The 15,194-nt window shown below is 42.4% G+C and overlaps 1 protein-coding gene across 2 annotated transcripts in view; it reads right to left on the bottom strand.

Annotated features, from left to right (window-relative positions):
• Positions 1 to 15,194, bottom strand: part of CRACDL (CRACD like) — a 71,468-nt gene that overhangs the window by 33,220 nt on the left and 23,054 nt on the right. For both annotated transcript variants that reach the window (XM_054973491.1, XM_054973490.1), the window contains exons 2-3: positions 4,443 to 4,519; positions 2,378 to 2,546 (exon numbers count right to left, since the gene is read on the bottom strand). In XM_054973491.1, coding sequence (XP_054829466.1) covers positions 2,378 to 2,546; positions 4,443 to 4,509 — 236 coding nt within the window. In that variant the 5' untranslated portion in view covers positions 4,510 to 4,519. The remainder of the gene's footprint in view (positions 1 to 2,377; positions 2,547 to 4,442; positions 4,520 to 15,194) is intronic.

Below are 15,194 nucleotides of genomic sequence, written 5' to 3'. Positions count from 1 at the left end.
CTTGCAACTCAGCATACTTGGCAGCATTGCAAAGGATTCTGGGATATACACCTGAGATGATGATCTGGAGCCACTTAGTGAAGAAACACATCTTGGCTGAGACAAAAGTTCCCAAGTCTACTACACAGCTGACTAGCCGAGTCTTCTTGTGGCTGAGACCAGAAGCCACAGGACATACATCTTTGTTCTTCCTTAAGAGCTCCTATCCCTATGTCTTCCCACACCAATCTGCAGTGATCCTCCCCACAGCCAAGTCTGCTGCTGAGTACTCCCACTGTAATTTTCTTGAGGTGAAATTTGAAGCAAAATTGGAGGTCTCTGCTCAGCTCAAACACATGTAGATTTTAAATAAAAGCCAGAATAGTTTTAATAAGAGGGCTCTGCACATTCCATACCAGTTCTTTATAGGCTCTTATTCCACTTCCTACTTCCCAGCTCTCCTCTCAGGACTTTCCCAATGACCATTTGTGTGTCATAAATGTGTAGTTAGTTTGGCATGGTGAGGAGAGAGACTATTTCCCCAAACTATTTCCCCTACATTAGATGTATGTGCCTTCATTAGTACTCAGAATGTATAAAGGTAAAATTTATAATCTTATGACACATTTTCTTTAGCTGTAGGAGGTAGCCCCAAAATTCAGGAGCCAGACTTACCAGACTTTTATATCAATGACTATATTTTCTAATGATTGCAACCCCCCAAACCCAGTCCTAACTGCCATTCATGGAGATATTTTGATCTCTAAGATTTTTTGCTAGTATTATTGAACCTCTTATCAAAACAGTGTCAGTCTCCTTTCAGTTTTGCTGTAGGTGCTATAAGCAATTTTATAGCATCTGCTAGCATAATTTTACAGGACTAGAAGTGAAGTTACAAAAACTAAAAGGAAGACATGAAGTCTGGATTTTTGTGAATTATTACAGAAGCTCTTCAGCACATTTAATCCGATATACTTTAAATGTTGGTATAACAAACATGTTTTCAAAATTATAAACCAATGTTAAACAAGGCAAAAAAATTAAGTGTTGATGTTGTGATCTGGCACTCCCTAGTGGTACCATTGTGTAAGCTTCTAATAGAATTAGAACCTCTTTATGGGTAGGCTTCATTTCTCTGTCTGATCTCAATGTCACTGTGTGATACAGTTTCCATGTCATCTTTGGTCCTATGTTATTCTACAAGTGCATCAGCTGGCCAGTCCTTTGCCAGGCAGCACTCTGATGTCACACAGCCCCTTTAGCTGCTACAGGCTTTTTAAAAAAAATGTCACATCTGTAATCACAAATACTCTGCACAGCTTCAGCCTAAGATGTTAAATAGTCAGGGGGGATGTAATATCAGTTTCAAGTTCCATGAGCATCATATAGGAAATTAAACTGCTCTGTGGTAATTTACAGTACATACTGGCACTTTAATAGAAAGAAAGCTGTCATTGAACCCTTTGCTGGAAAGGAAGAGATATTTCTGGTGATTATCAAATAGAAACTCCTCATTATGGTATATGAGTATTCCGATGTTTTTAAAAGTACAGTTGGTGATTCTTCTGATAGCCCATAATTCTGGCCATTTTGGAGGGGTAGGTGGGACCAATTCTGTATTCTTTCTGTAAATATTGATTGAAAATGTTAATTTTTACATGCACATTTTAGGTAACTGTGCTTTTAAAAATAATGTATTGTGTTGTTTTACACGCTTTTTAGACCTAGTATATTGAGGCTACAATCCTCTACACACTTACCTAGCCCTCCTGAACAAAATGGGATTCACTTATAAGTAGACTTCCCTGGGACTGCTCTGAGAACAGCTAAATGTACTGCATGCAATCAATGTTTCAGGTGGAAACATCAAAATCTCTCTTCTGACAAAATCTTTAAGAATACAAACATTTATATAGAATTGAATCCAAAGGTGCCCTTGCTTGGGTGGAAGGACGTTCCACTCCATATGAAGGAACTATGCATTTTCTTTTGATTTCCACTTTAAACTTCACTTTTCTATGCTGCCTTTCACCATGACACTTTCATGTGACCTTGTCTAAGCTGAAACACTGAAATTGAATTACTAACTTTCTTGATTCCCAAAAGAAATAAAGGCTCGAGCAGGTAAGAATCCAAGATAGACTGTTGAGTATTAAATCAACACACAACAAACTTGTGTTGAGAAAAGCAATTTCTATAGTTTGCAAAGTAGGGGTTTCTGAGAACTCTCAGAAAAAGATTCCCTTTGGGCCTTCTTCACACCACCCAGATCCAACCCAAACATTGTATGAAAACAAATCACATGAAAAGGCTGGCTCCACGGGCCCAGGGCAACCAGAGCCTATGGCATTCCCCCCTCCATTCCCACAAACAAACCAGAGGTAGTTCTAAGACTTACTCAGGTTCATCTTCTGAATCATAGCCTATGTGCATGGACTCAGAGGTTGTGACATCGCTTGTTGACTGATATAGTTTCAGACTACCACTTCCAGAAGATGGTAACGTCTCTTTCCTTTTTCTTTTCCCAAAGAATTTTTTGATAGACTTAAACTTAGACTTTTTCTTTCCTAAGTGAAATATTAAGGCAAGATTATTTCAGTGTGATGGTTTTCATAAGGCAGGTGTGGGCAGTGACGGGGTAGTTTCCCCACCTTCTCTCTTCTACCTGTGTTTTCTACCTGAACTCACACATCTGCTTCTCATCTGATTGCTAAGTAACACTATTATCAGTGCAAATGGATTGAGAGAGTAGATGATGTTGAAAAATAAAGCCTGTTTAATAAAATATCTAGGTGCTGCCCAATACCGCAATTCTATGTATAGTTATTGCAGACTAAAACCTATTGAAACCAATGAGCTTAGACTGGAGTAACTCTGCATAGGACTACAGCAGCATAAATTACATTTTAAATGCAGATAAAATTAAATTACAGTCTGGGAATTCAGCATCTCTTTTAACTAAACTCTTGAATGTAAAAATAAAGGATAAGGGCAGTCTTGTTACTAAATTACAAGACTAATTTAGACACAAATAGCTCACTCAGGTGGAAAATAAACTCTTGGTAGCCTGAACAGTAATTATGTTACCATGCTGTGCTTCAAATGTTAAAACAAAAGTCATGCAATAATCTTGAAATGTGATGCTAACTTACATGCCAAAGAAAGAAAGCTTAATCAGGGATAATTATAGGCCTTAAGAATACCTACTATTACCTGATGATACAAGTTGTGCTTTTACCAAATGAACAAGTTTCTAATGGCATTTGGAGGTGCCTTGCTAGTTAAATAAGCTAATATAGTACACACTTGAATTTTGAACAGTAAAATACTATAATAATAATAATAATAATAATAATAATAATAATAATCGATTTATATACCACCGTTCAGGACAACTTAATGCCCACTCAGAGTGGTTTACAAAGTATGTCATTATTATCCCCACAACAAAACACTCTGTGAGGTGGGTGGGGCTGAGAGAGCTCCAGAGAGCCGTGACTAGCCCAAGATCACCCAGCTGGCTTCAAGTGGAGGAGTGGGGAATCAAACCCGGCTCTCCAGATTACAGTCACGCGCTCTTAACCACTACACCAAACTGGCTCTATGAAAATGTTACTAAATACATTTGACTACACCCTTTTCCTTTATATTCTTTTAACAGCCAGCTCATTTTTCTTTTTGATAATCTGCACCATACAATCTGAAAAATACAGATTAATCTGTTTTACAGCCTCCTCCATCTTTAGTTGGGCTGCTGTGACTGCACACAGAATGTTCATGAACATTCTAACTGCTCAGGTGAAACAATGCTGACAAACAGTGCAACTTCTGTAAATAAATGAGTAAGAAAACCACACACACAGGTAGAATAATGGGATGTGTGGAAAGGCGACAGGGTGAAGGTTCGGAACAGGTGGAAAGATCAACTTGGTCCAAAAATCACTAAGTGAGCATCCTGACCGAACAAGACATGAATCTCATCATGACACAATTTTTGACCTATAAGCGAGACCACAGAAAGTGAGAAATCTGAAGTATGTGAATTAAATAAAACAGTAGGAGCAAAGCAGTTGGGCAGGGTCTGAGAGTAGAGTTGACAGTCCCCCGCTAGGGGCAAGGGATCTACCACTCCCACCCTCCACCCTCTGCCCCCGCTTATCTGGCTGGCAGGAGGGCACACCTCCTGGGGTGCACTCCCAGACAGTGCAGCGCACTCCCACGTGCAGTAGTGGCCCGATCCAGGCCCAGGTTGAACCCAAATTGTCCTGGATCTGGCCGCTGCAGAGCACAGCAGCACTCCTGAGCACTGCAACAGCCCGATCTGGGCCAAATTGGGCCTGAATCGGTCCCAAATCGGACCGCTGTGGAGCGTAGCAGGACGTCAATTGTAAGCCCCCAAAGAAGCTGCAATTTGACCATCTCCATAATAACGAGGCTCTCTCACATGTAAAAAGGTATTTTACCTGAACTTTCATCACCAAATCCTTCAGCCTCCTGTAGTCTGGTATCCATTGTTCTTGTACAGCTCATGTGGCAGACACTAACATGGAAAATAAAGTTGTATCATTTAGCTATTTAAGTGAAAATTATCATCATCAATTACAGAGCCTTATTTTTCTATTACACCTAATACTTTAAGATTCAGAAAATCTGAAGCACTTCAAACCATCATGCCTCTTGCAAAACATGCAGTTTCACAAAGCCAAGTAACTTTCATTACCAATAACCATGTCCATTGCCACTAAAACCAGTGGTCACAATCTCCTGCAGAAGGTCTAATAGTGCAATCCCAAGCAAGTTTACACCCTTCTTCTTCAATGTACTTACAATGCAATCCTAGCATAGTTATACTCTTCATTAGGGCTCATTTCGAGGGGGAAAGTCAGGTAGCCCCACCCACCTGATTTTAAAACATTTTGGTCCATTTAGGCCGCGATTGGGGCCAAAATGGCCACAATCGGGGCCAAAACAGCCCGGATCGGGTTGGTGCCAGGTGGGGGAAGCATCCCCCTCAGGGCACTGACCCAATCCCGGCCACTTCGGCCCCAAATCGGGCCGCAATGGGCCTAAAATTGCCATTTCTGGCCATTTTGGACCCGTTTTGGCCTGGATAAGGGCTGAAATGGCCCAGATTGGGGCCAAGACAGCTGGGATTGGGCTGGTGCCAGGCAGGGGGAGCCTCCCACACCCGGCACCGAACCGGTCCCAGCTGTTTTGGCCCCAATGCGGGCTGAAACAGATCAAAAATGGCCATTTTGGGCCCATTTTGGCCCAGATTGGGGCCAAAACAGCTCGGATCGGGTTGGTGCTGGGTGGGAGAAGCCTCCCCCACCTGGCACTGATGTGGTCCCAGCCATTTCAGTGCCAATCCAGTCCAAAACGGGCCCAAAATGGCCATTGTTGGTCATTTGGGGCTGTTTCGGCCTGGATTGGGGCTGAAACGGCTTGGATCACATCAGTGATGGTCGAGGGAAGTCTCCCTCACCTGGCACCGACATGGTGCCGGCTGTTTTGGCCCTGATCCAGTCTGAAACGGCCGGGATCGGGTTGGTGCCGGGCAGGGGGAGCTTCCCCTGCCTGGCACTGACCTGGTCCCAGCCGTTTCAGCCCTGATTCAGGCTCAAATGGGCCCAAAAGGGCTGTTTTTGGCCCTTTTGGGCCCAGATCTGTGCCGAAAAAGCCTGGACCTGGGCAGTGCTGGGCAGGGGAGGGTTCCCTCGCTTGGATCCAACCAGATCCAGTCCTTTCCGGCCCCGTTCCTAGCCCAAAATGGCCACTTTTGGCCGTTTGGGTCATTTTCTGCCGGGATTGGGGCCAGAACTGCCGGGACCTGGTCGGTGCCAAGTGGGGGAACCCTCCCCTGCCCAGCACTGATCTGGTCCAGGCTGTTTTGGCCGTGATCCGGGCCCAAACAGGGCCCAAATAGCCATTTTTGGCCATTTTCGGATGGGATCAGGACCAAAACTGCCAGGATTGGGTCGGTGCCTGGTTGGGTACCCCTCTCCTGCCTGGCACTGACCCAATTCATGCCATTTTGGGCCTGATTCAGGCAAAACATGCCCAAAATTGCCATTTTGAGCCTGTTTTGGCCTGGATTGGGGCCAAAACGGCCCTGGCTGGGCCACTGCCAGATGGGGGAACACTTCCCTGTCTGGCAGCAGCCGAATCCTGGCCATTTTGGCCCAATCAAGGGGTGTGGCATATGCTCATGAGTTATGCTAACGAGTTCCTGCAGTTCTTTTCCTATGAAATGATCTCTGCTCTTCATTGATTTTTGCGGGTTGAAGAATGTTGAACTTTCTGTTAAAGTGTAATAATAAAAAATGAGTTTCATAAATGATGCAAAGAAACTCGCAAGAATTGTGACAGCTTTGAAGGACTGAACAATAATAATGAGTTTAGATATCTCTGAGTGTGCATGTGACTGTGACTGAAGATCTTAAACTAGAGACTGACAGGGGCAAGCTCACTTATCAAAATAGTTGATATTATTATTGACCATGAGCACAAAAGACTATGGAAGTTTGTGGAGCAACCCTTGATTGGTTCTGATCCTCTCTGGCAACTATGTCATGGAAGACAGAAAAAGATACCTGCTTTTCATCTTCTTGAAACTTTCCCTAAGTAGTATACTATACAGGCCATCCTGACTACCTACCTGTTCAACATCATTTCATATAAACGAAGTCTTGTAGTTCTACTTTTACCCATGTTAGGGGACTAAATGAAAGGTAGCAAAAGATGACAACATTGGCAACCATAAAAGTAATAAAGTTTGACAGGTTCTGTGATTGAGGGGAGGCTGGGAGCCCACCATAAATAGGATTCAACTTCAGGTTGCCACACAATTTGTAGTAGTCTGTTGATGCTTCAGCTGTGTCTGGAAGCCCAAGTTGTGTAACTGACCAGGGCACCTACCATTATCATCATCTGGTGAGAAGGCATTCACTCTCTACCAGATTACTATCTTATGTTCTTGTTTTCTTCTCTTCACTACCTTGAAGCTATACTACTGCAATATGCTCTATGCAGAAATGCCCTTAATGATTGTTAACAAGCTTCTGTTCATGTTCAATGCAGTGTCCGGAGTCCTGATTGGAGATGACGAAGAAAGCACATTATATCCCTGCTCTAATGTGTACATTCTCTTATTTCCTGGAACAATTCTGGGTGCTTCTATTTAAACCACAGTGAAATTTTATTCCGAGTGATGAGCTTGGCAAGCTTTTCAATTGTTAGTCCCTCTTCATTCCTTCAGAATAAATGGGACCCCTTGGTGACAGGGATACCAAACTGCAGTTATATGTCCTGCCTACAGTATCCAATCAGGGTCACAACAACCCATCAGTAAAGATATCCTCTGACCTTCAAGCTAGAATCGCAGTTGGTTATATGAATTAGATCTCAAGAGAAAATATAATGTTCAAAGAGTGCATGCTGCATTGATCAGGAATTCCTGTAGTACAAATAATTTTGTCATGGAGAAATAATTTAATTTTACCAAGTAAACCAACTGGTTAAAAAAAGCAGATTAGAGCAGATGGTGTGGCTTGGTGGAAAGCTATCCATCAGTCAAGCACACAATATTATAACCTGAAAAGTCAAAATGTCAAATTACTTTTCATTATGCACACACTATGGGTAAAAGGAAGTTGTGTTTCCAGTCTGTGCTTATTCTCCTTCTCATCCTAGCAACATGTTGAGTCAAAAGGAACAAGAAAGGTGCGTAACAACGAGCAGTTGCTAAAAAAATTGGAGCCCATTGAGAGAGAGGGAGAGAAGAGCACCTTTTCCCAGCTTTCTTTAGCCTCATAACTCTGACCATAGCATATAGCCTCAAAAGTCAATAACTTTCCTCACAGGATTATTATCCAGGAAGTGGAATCACAGCCAGAACAGTATCAGCGCACTGAAATCTCCCTAGGCAACAAAGTTCAGTTACTTTAACAATAACCACTATGTAGTAAACACATTCCACATTCTCTCATTTCATGAATGCCCTGAGAACCTAACACAAAGCTGAACAGGCTGCAGTCTATTAGCTCTAAACTTAAAGATACATGGAGGATTTCTATGCTATATGATCTCTCCACTATACACTTTCCAATCCCAGAGATGGACCTGAGTTTTTTTTTATCTAAAGTACAGTTGGCAGATTAAATTCTAGATTATTTTCTCCGTCCTCAAATGGACACTAAAACTTAGGGTTACCAACCTTCAGGTGATTGGCTATAGATCTCCCAGAATTACAACCCATCTCCAGACCAAAGTAATCAGTTCCCCTGGAGAAAATGTCTTGTTTGGAAGGTGGCATTATACACCCTTGAAGTCCCCAAATCTCTCCCTCCTCAGGTTCCACTCCCCAAATCTCCAGGAATTTCCCAACCCAGAGGTGGCAACCTTAAAACTGGTTACATTATACAAAGATAAAGACAGATCTTTAAGCCAAATCATTCACATACATCCAGTTTGTAACTCTCCACAATGTCTTCTGAAAAGAGAATCAAATTACGTGGAGAGACATTTTTTTCTGCTTATTTTCCTGAAGCAAAATTTGTGGTGTTCTTATTCTTTCTGAACTGAAGTACTACCCTCAAATAAACAGATGTTTTCTTCTTTTTAAGGATATTATAATTATTTTTATTGAAATCAAGTGTTTAATTAATTATGATGGCATATTGTATTTGAAGTTCAAAAGAAAAAGAGAGGACATTATTCAAACAATTGCCTTTTGCTAGCCAGCCTGTATCTAAGAAAACAAACAATAAGTCCAATTCTGAGAAAGTCAGGCACACCTAAGTTCCATAGAAATTACTAGGACTTCAACACATGTTAATGTCAGTGAGATTTAGGCACACCTAACATTTATTGGACTAAATCCAATATTACTTTCCCACATTAATGACAGTTATCTACAAAGCTTCTTTGGCACACAAAAGCTCCATTGAGAGGAGCAAGTACTAAGGTTTTATGGTGCCTTTTGTAACAAATTCTTTATTTACAAAGGTTTAGACTGAGCAGGTGAAGAGCAAGCATGCGTACACAGAGCTATCCTCTCCAGCAGTAGCACTCCAGGGTCCTAGAAGAAACATTGGTGTGGGGTTGTTAAGTGACAGAGCATCTGCTTTGCATGCAGATGATGCTCAGTCCCTGGCATTTCTAGTATATAAAAAGATCAGGTAGTGGTAGAAGTGAATGACCTCTACTTGAGCTCCTGCAGAGCTGCTGCCATTCAGACTAGAAAATACTGATTTGGTCTAATTCAATGTAAGGCAACTTCATTTGTGTATCCTGCCAAACAAAGTCTTGGCAACCTTGCCCAGAAAGCTTCCAATTCAAGCTGCCTTTCCATTCTGCCTAAATTCAGAGCAATCAGGTTTTCCACTCTTGACATACACCCTTTCAAGCAGAATATTGCCCTCAGCCTCCACCCTGACTGGAAAGGGCAAACTGGCCTTCATTAATTGGTATCTGTTGTTAGTAAGCATGGCAAAGCTAAAGGTAGATTTTTAACACTTTTAAGCTCTAAAAGATAGGCATAAAATATTTAGTGGCAATAGTCATTTTACACACAGCCAGAAGCATAGGGTAGCGGCATATCGGGCCAAGCAAGGATCATGTTGCCTGAAAATTACCTGAACATTTCAAATATTGTTTAAATGGCATGTCAGTTCTTTCAATAAAGTGTTTCTCAAACTTTTAGGAGCTGAGCTACACTCTTTTCTGAATTAAAATTGGAGGTACAGTACATTTTTATACATAGATTTACTTTTGGAGTGTGTAAAGTAAGACTTACCCATGTTTGGAGCAACATTTGAGTCCAGTAGCTCCTTAAAGACCAACATAATTTCCAGGATATGAGCTTTCCAGAATCAAAGCTCTCTTTGTCAGATACCACAATATTGTATCTGATGAAGAAGCTTGACTTTCAGAAGCCTATACCCTGGAAATCTTGTTGGTTTTTAAGGTGCTACAGGACTTTAATCTTGATATTCTACTGAAGACCAATATGACTATCCATCTGAAACCACGTTCAGAGGAGCCCACCTTACCTTCTGGTATCTACGTAGGAGACACTGAGCCTGGCCCAGAAACAACAGGAAGCCTCCCCTGAGGACAAGCAATTCTGCTGTACCTCTGCATAAGGAGTGACTAAATAATTAGACTGCATATGATGCAGATATGAGGCAGAATTACTTACCAGAGAAAAAACCTTTTGGAAGGAAGTAAGGCAGTGCAGAGATACAGCAGACACCCTTCTTCTCAGGGTGGGGTACTTTGGGCTCACAAGAGTTCTTTCTCAAGACAGACTAGCAGTTCTCTCTGGTCATATGGTTTAGGAAATAGTGCTTTCAGATTTAAAAAACAAACCATTCCCTGCAGAACTGATGACATTAACACAGAATGGTCGGATCTGGAGAGTCCACGATCACCAGAAACACTCCAGCTGTAATTTCCTTGTCCAAATAACCCAACTATCTTCTGGAAATAATATCTGCAATAATTTACACATTCTCTTGTTTCCCTGACACCAGTGTTTAATTAATTACTTTATTGGAAGGGTATCCTTACATCCTCTCTGATTCCCTGCCTAGAAACTAGGCACTATCCAAGAATTATTATTCCTTTTCTTAAATTAGAAACTTTTAACTCCATAATACCAGCGTGCATCTATTAATAGCCATGTGGGGAAAAGAAACATTCCCCACTATAGTATACTGAGGGTGTGTTACAAGCCTTTCTTGCCCTGACTAAATATTTTTTTCTCCCTCAGCAACTAAAAACTGCATTCACTCTGCCCGCCCTCTCAGTCATCAACCAATCATATCACTCACCAGGGTTCATTTCGTAGAAAAAGAGCTGGAGGAACTCATTAGCATATGCCACACCCATTGACATCACCAGAAGTGTGTTATTAACATAACTGATTTGCACATGCCACACCCCCTGACATCACCTATCCTGGCTTTTTTGGATGCAATCTTGGCCATTCAGGGCCAAAATTGGGCCCAAAATGGCAAAAAGGGGCTGAAAATGGCTGAAAGGGGCCCAAAATGGTCAGGATCAGGCTGCTGCTGAGCAGGAGAGTGATCCACAACACGTCAGAGGCCCGATCCAGGCAGTTTTGGCTCCATTCCAGGCTGAAACAGGCCCCAAACAGCCAAGAGTCAGGTAGGCGGGGTCAGCTGACATGTGACCTCTTTGGGGAACTGCCGGAACTGCGTTCCTGTGCGTTCCCCCTCAAAATGAGCCCTGTCACTCACTCAACCCTCTTTTTCACCTCACTCTTTATCTATACCACACCAAGCATTTAAAGACACACACACACACATTTACTTAAAATCATTAAAGGGTGCTTTTCTAATTGGCTTATCATTCCCCACCTTGGGCAAGGGAATCCCAAACCCGCCTCCTGACCCTCATACTCCTGCTCACCTGGCCAGTGGGGGGGAGACACTGGGGGAGGAGAAGCACCTGTACATGCTCCCACGCTCCCCACTGTGCTGGCAATGGAGGAGCTGCGGGGCATGATGAAGTCGAGCTTTGTAAAATCGGCCATTTGGAGGCGATTTTTACTGAGCTTGGATTCAGTGTGTCCTGCAGTTCCTCGGTTGCACTCATTTTCCCAGTGTGACAGGGGAGCACAAGCGCATATACGTTTTGTTCTCACAAGGAAAATAAGTACCCCACTGCCGCCCACCCCTTGCACCCCTGCCTGGGTCCCTGGAGCCCCTGACAGCCCTATCTTCTAGAAGATTGTAGTTGATTGCGTTGTTTATTGTATATATTATTTTGTTTCTACTACAGTGTTTTCTAATTTTGATGATTCAATTCTTGAATTGTTTATGGTATGTCATATACTGTTTTATTATATCTTTTTAAAATGTTGCAATCTTCCTTGAATTTCAGTGAGAAAGCAGACTATAAATACGTTTAAAATGGCATAAAAATGACCTATTGCATATAGTATTGTTGTTTGCTATCTGTCCAGAAATAATGTAAAATTCTGAATCCCCTTTTTTTGAGTTTTTCACAATAATAACTTTAACATAATAGAGATATTGTATTCCAAATATGATCACAAGGCCAAGAAATATAAAACAACCACTAAATATTTCTTTGTATGATAAATAATCTGTATTTAGAACTTTCTATTGGATTGGGAGATATTTTGAATGTCACAGTTTGAGAAAAACTGGCACCTCTGAAGAGAAAGGGGAGATTTCAGTCTTTTATAGTGTTGAGCAAGGGGTCAACAGTAAGAACAGAGCAATAAGGTAGGTGAAAGGTCTGGACCATGGTGTCTTCCTGGGTGATTAGAAGAGTTTGCAATCAGATAGAAAAGTTGTCTGTAAGAAGAATCCATGCAACCAAGGTCATGGACATCTATTGGATGGTAACACTGGTTTCACAAGCGACAATCAATGCAAATTAATGACACACATACACACTTCACTCTTCTGTGTCCTTTTCTGAGGCCACTTCCACACATTCCAATTTTGGGGGGTTTTCCCTGTCCCAAAGCTGCCTCTTCCTGATCTGCTTAGAGAACTCACTTTTCACATGCATTATCCTCATGCGTGTTTTGTGGGTGTCGCGGGAAAAAAAGGTACTAAAATTGAAAATGCATGCTATTCTATTCTTTATATGCGCCTCATCACAAATGACATTGGAGCATTCCCACCCAACTTTCTTTTTTTTTTTGAGCGCATGTAGGATTGCACTATACCATTGTCTTGTCTTTCAGCTTCTGTTAGGGTTGCCAGGTACCCTCAATCTCCCAGCGGGAGATTGGGGCTTGGCTCTTACCTGGGGGTGCGTGTGCACGCGCACTCCTCTAAGCGTGATGATGTCACTTTGAAGTGATGTCATCACGCAGCCCCTTGGCTTGCGCCGTTGGGGGCTGCTGCGCAGTGCAGGAACGCTCCTGCACTTCGCAGCAGCCCCAAACGGGCCCGATCTGCACCAAAATGGGCGTGGATTGGGCCTGTTTTGGCATGGATCGGGCCTGTTGTGGGCCCCTGTGGAGCACAGGAACTCTCCCGCGCTCCACAATGGCCCCGATCCAGGCCAAAACAGGCATCCTGGCAGTGGCTGTGAGCGGGGGTGCGCAGATCCACAGGGGGGCGCGCATGGAAGGTGCACGCCCCCCCTGCTGGCCAGGTAAGTAGAGGCGGGGGTGGGAGGGGGGGCGGCAGCCCTAGCTTCTGTAGAAACTGGGCATGCATAGAACTCCGTTCTCTACTGTTGATTTCCTGCAAACCATGTTCCTCACCATTCACTCCTTATCCCTGCAGAGAGTACACAGAGATAAGACGTGAGTTGGAGGGCAAAACAGTTTGCCTCCCTGCTGCCTCCTTGGGGCCTCCAGAGGCCTGGAAAGGCCCAGCGCGGCTGTGGGAAGGCTCAGTGCGGCATCGAGGCTCTCTCAAGGTCCAACAGTAGTGGGGGCTGGGCTCCCCATCACCTCCACGGGGCTTTGGGAGGGCCGCACACAAGCCAGTTGACAGCTGAGGGGTTGGAGGAGGAGGAAGCCCCCACTTTCTTCCACGATCCCCCCTTAACTGATGCCATGGGGGGAGGCATGGGAGGAAGTGCTGCTATGGCCTGTTGTATTTCCCCAAACAACGGGCTTTATTTCTGGTTTAAAATAAAATCAGAAATGGCATTCCATTCTCTATATTGTTCCTAGACTGATAGTCTGATTGCTGAGTGATCCAATGTAATACAAAGGGAATCATACTGCAAGCACTGCAGTAATATCGTAATAGCGCAAAAACCATTAATCATAATAGTGCAAGGACTATTAAAAATCTCAATAGTGCAAGGACCATTTTTAAAAGTTTTTAAAAAGGGGGGAATTATACAATTGCGCATGCTAGCTAGACGCATGTGTGGGAGGGGTAATGGTGAGAGGAGGGGTTGGAGATTTGTGGGAGGGCACTTCAAAAGCACAAAAAAGCCTCCATATGCATTGATATATTAGATAATTGTGTGGGAAAAGTGGCATCAAAAAATAAAAAAGGAAAGGTCTCCCAAAAAAACGCTTAACAATCAGGATCATCATGACCTGCTTGTGCATGGGAAACGATGACATGTGTAATGAGTGAAATAACCCACCAGAGTTCCGTTGGCAGGCCGTCCCATTAAGGACATGTGGCAGCGACCTGAGTTTTGTTAAGCTAGTTTTTTAAAATAATTTTAAATCCTTCCCTTTACACAAGTATGTTCAGGTAACTATTTAAAAGAAAAGTTCTAAATACCAGCAAGGCTTTGCTCTTCTTTCCAGCCAAAGCAATGCCTCTTCTGTTTGGGAAACTTCTTTTTCTTACTGTATGCAAACTGTGCACTCGCTGTCTCCAGCATAGAAATGTACAGCCTGAAAATTTTAAATGGTTATAACACTTCCCACCCTTGACAAAACTTCTACCCATAAAGAAGGGCTACTACACTCATTGACAGACTATTTATCACATTATTTTCTGATGCAAATACATCTCACAAACGTTATAATACAATTAGAAGTCTGCTTTGGGTCATTGTACAGATAAGCTCTCATTCTAAAAATCAACATGGTTCTGGTATGTACCACATGATTTTTTGGTATTCATTAATATACTAAAAGGAGAAACATGATAAAGCAAAAGTTGTTAACAATCTAGCAATACCTAAGCAAGATGAAATTGAAAAATCAAAAATTCATAGTATTTTAAAAAGATCAGAAAATCATGCAAATTGCTGTTCCTGCTTGACAAATTGCTGAATTGCACCATCTTCTGAGCAGTTACTCCTTTAGCCTTAAGGCATTCTTCTTTAAATTATTTTTTCAACACATTAACCAAAGAAGGATGTAAAGGATGTTTTCTGTACCATATACGTGGAAAGAACAAACAAAAGTAATAGACCACCTGACAGAACCAAGTACAACAGAGCAACATTGGGTTGGTGCAACTCAGTGCTGTTTGCCTGAGTAACCAAGAAGCCCATTAACACACTAGGAAGTTTGCCTTCACTTAGACAAGGAATATTTGCTTTCCAGCTGCTTACCGATTTACATTTTTGTTTTGCCAGATTCAGTAAGACACAAAGGACTACATAGTTTTCAAAGGAAATTCTTCACCTTACCAAATTTCTAAGCTGTAATAAAAGCAGAATGCTGGTGCTTTCAAGTTCACCTGAAAGGATTCTGAAGTAATGTTGATTCCATTGAATTA

This window comes from Eublepharis macularius, chromosome 3 (genome assembly GCF_028583425.1).
Source record: "Eublepharis macularius isolate TG4126 chromosome 3, MPM_Emac_v1.0, whole genome shotgun sequence".
Classification (NCBI taxonomy): domain Eukaryota; kingdom Metazoa; phylum Chordata; class Lepidosauria; order Squamata; family Eublepharidae; genus Eublepharis; species Eublepharis macularius.
This window is presented reverse-complemented; position numbering and strand designations above follow the sequence as displayed.